The 1,748-nt window shown below is 64.0% G+C and overlaps 1 protein-coding gene across 1 annotated transcript in view; it reads left to right on the top strand.

Annotated features, from left to right (window-relative positions):
- The window catches only part of GRIN1 (glutamate ionotropic receptor NMDA type subunit 1), a 34,547-nt gene that overhangs the window by 22,418 nt on the left and 10,381 nt on the right, over nt 1-1,748 (top strand). The window contains exons 7-9 of the mRNA XM_027766286.1: nt 1-97; nt 1,090-1,234; nt 1,332-1,415. The exon at nt 1-97 is cut by the window's left edge and continues 68 nt beyond it. Of these exons, the coding sequence (XP_027622087.1) occupies nt 1-97; nt 1,090-1,234; nt 1,332-1,415 (326 nt within the window). The remainder of the gene's footprint in view (nt 98-1,089; nt 1,235-1,331; nt 1,416-1,748) is intronic.

Below are 1,748 nucleotides of genomic sequence, written 5' to 3'. Positions count from 1 at the left end.
CCGTGCAGGAGATCCTGGAGAAAGATACCATCACTGCCCCGCCGCGGGGCTGCGTGGGGAACACCAACATCTGGAAGACCGGGCCGCTCTTCAAGAGGTGGGCAGGGCCGCCGTTCAAGAGGTGGGCGGGCCGCTCTCCAGGGGTGGGCGGGGTTGCCCTTCAAGGAGTGGGCGGGGTTGCCCTTCAAGGAGTGGGCGGGGCCCATATGCAGGAGTGCTGGGGCTGTGGGCATTCTCTGGAGGCAGTCACCTTCACCCCTTAAGTCTTCACTCCCACCTCCCCAGCACACAATCGCCCTACTTTTTCCAACAACCCACACCGGTATCTAGGCTGTCTAGCCTCCCTTCTCTGCTCGGTCTCCACCTCCCCCACTGCAGGCCGCGCTGACTGCACCCCTCCCCAGGGGCCTGGCAGCCCTGGCAGGGAGGCCCTTGCTGAAAGTAGGGCCTGGAAACTTCCAGGGACCAGGAGGTCAGACGGGGGCCCAGGGATGGCTGACAGGCCTGCGGGCTAACGCCCTGGGACTGCAGCACAGCTGCAACAGAACAGGGCAACTCAGCCCCACCAAACTCCGCTCCTGCCCCCTGCCTGCGACAGCTGCACCGTGGCGCAAATGTAGGCAACACTTGTGCACACACATTCACATACGTGTGCATGTGTGCCACTCACATGAGGATCCCATGTGCATACATGTTTACTGATATGGCTCAAAAGGGCAACACAGAAACACATGTGCACACACTGCCCGGCAGGACAGCCTGCGGGTTAGCCAGACGCCAGGTGCAGCCCACCTCCCGGCCTGCTGCTGCTGGGGCAGGTGTCCTGCTAGGCTTCTGCTTCCTCCTTTGTAAAACTGGGGGGGCTGCCGTGGGGGGCAGACGCTCTCACCGTGGAGAGCCTCAATGCGGGGTCCGGCACCAGCTGCACACTCACATGGCCTGGGCAGATGTGTTTGCTGCCGGCCGGGCTCCCAGCCCGAGGGGCTGAGTCTGCAGGTCTGCACATCTCTGAGGCTGGGCAGATGGAGGGCCTCAGCTCTCAAGAACCGAGAGGGGGAGCACCCTACCAGGCTGCACCGTGGTCCCCAGGGTGCTGATGTCCTCCAAATATGCGGACGGGGTGACGGGCCGCGTGGAGTTCAACGAGGATGGCGACCGGAAGTTTGCCAACTACAGCATCATGAACCTGCAGAACCGCAAACTGGTGCAAGTGGGCATCTACAACGGCACCCATGTAGGTGGGGGTCATGAGGGGGTGGGGGCTGGGGCCTCAGGGCCCTGGGGCCCAGGCCCCTGCGTGGCCACCCTCCATCTCATACTCCCACTCCCAGGTCATCCCTAATGACAGGAAGATCATCTGGCCTGGGGGAGAGACGGAGAAGCCTCCTGGGTACCAGATGTCCACAAGATTGAAGGTGGGGGCCCCGCCAGCCTGCCCTAGCACCCGCTCACACCTTGGACTGGAGGAGGGGCAGTGAGGGCGATGGGAGCAGCGGAGGGAGTGGGGGTGTGCCACACCTGGCTCCCATCTGCACCCCTGGCACAGCAGAGGAAGCAGAGAGTGGGTGGATGGGGGAGAGAGGTGCCTTTGCCTCAAGGTCTCCTGAGCTAGGGCTCCCCGCAGACGCCCCTCCCCTGGCTAGCCTCCTTTGGAGCATCTTTCCCTTAGCCTGCCTGGGTGCTCCGGTGGGCTGGCCCACAGCCCCTCCCGCCCCCAGGTGCTCTCCTGAGGCCCCTTCGTTGCCGCG

Source organism: Tupaia chinensis, unplaced genomic scaffold (genome assembly GCF_000334495.1).
Source record: "Tupaia chinensis unplaced genomic scaffold, TupChi_1.0 Scaffold142100_1, whole genome shotgun sequence".
Classification (NCBI taxonomy): domain Eukaryota; kingdom Metazoa; phylum Chordata; class Mammalia; order Scandentia; family Tupaiidae; genus Tupaia; species Tupaia belangeri.
This window is presented reverse-complemented; position numbering and strand designations above follow the sequence as displayed.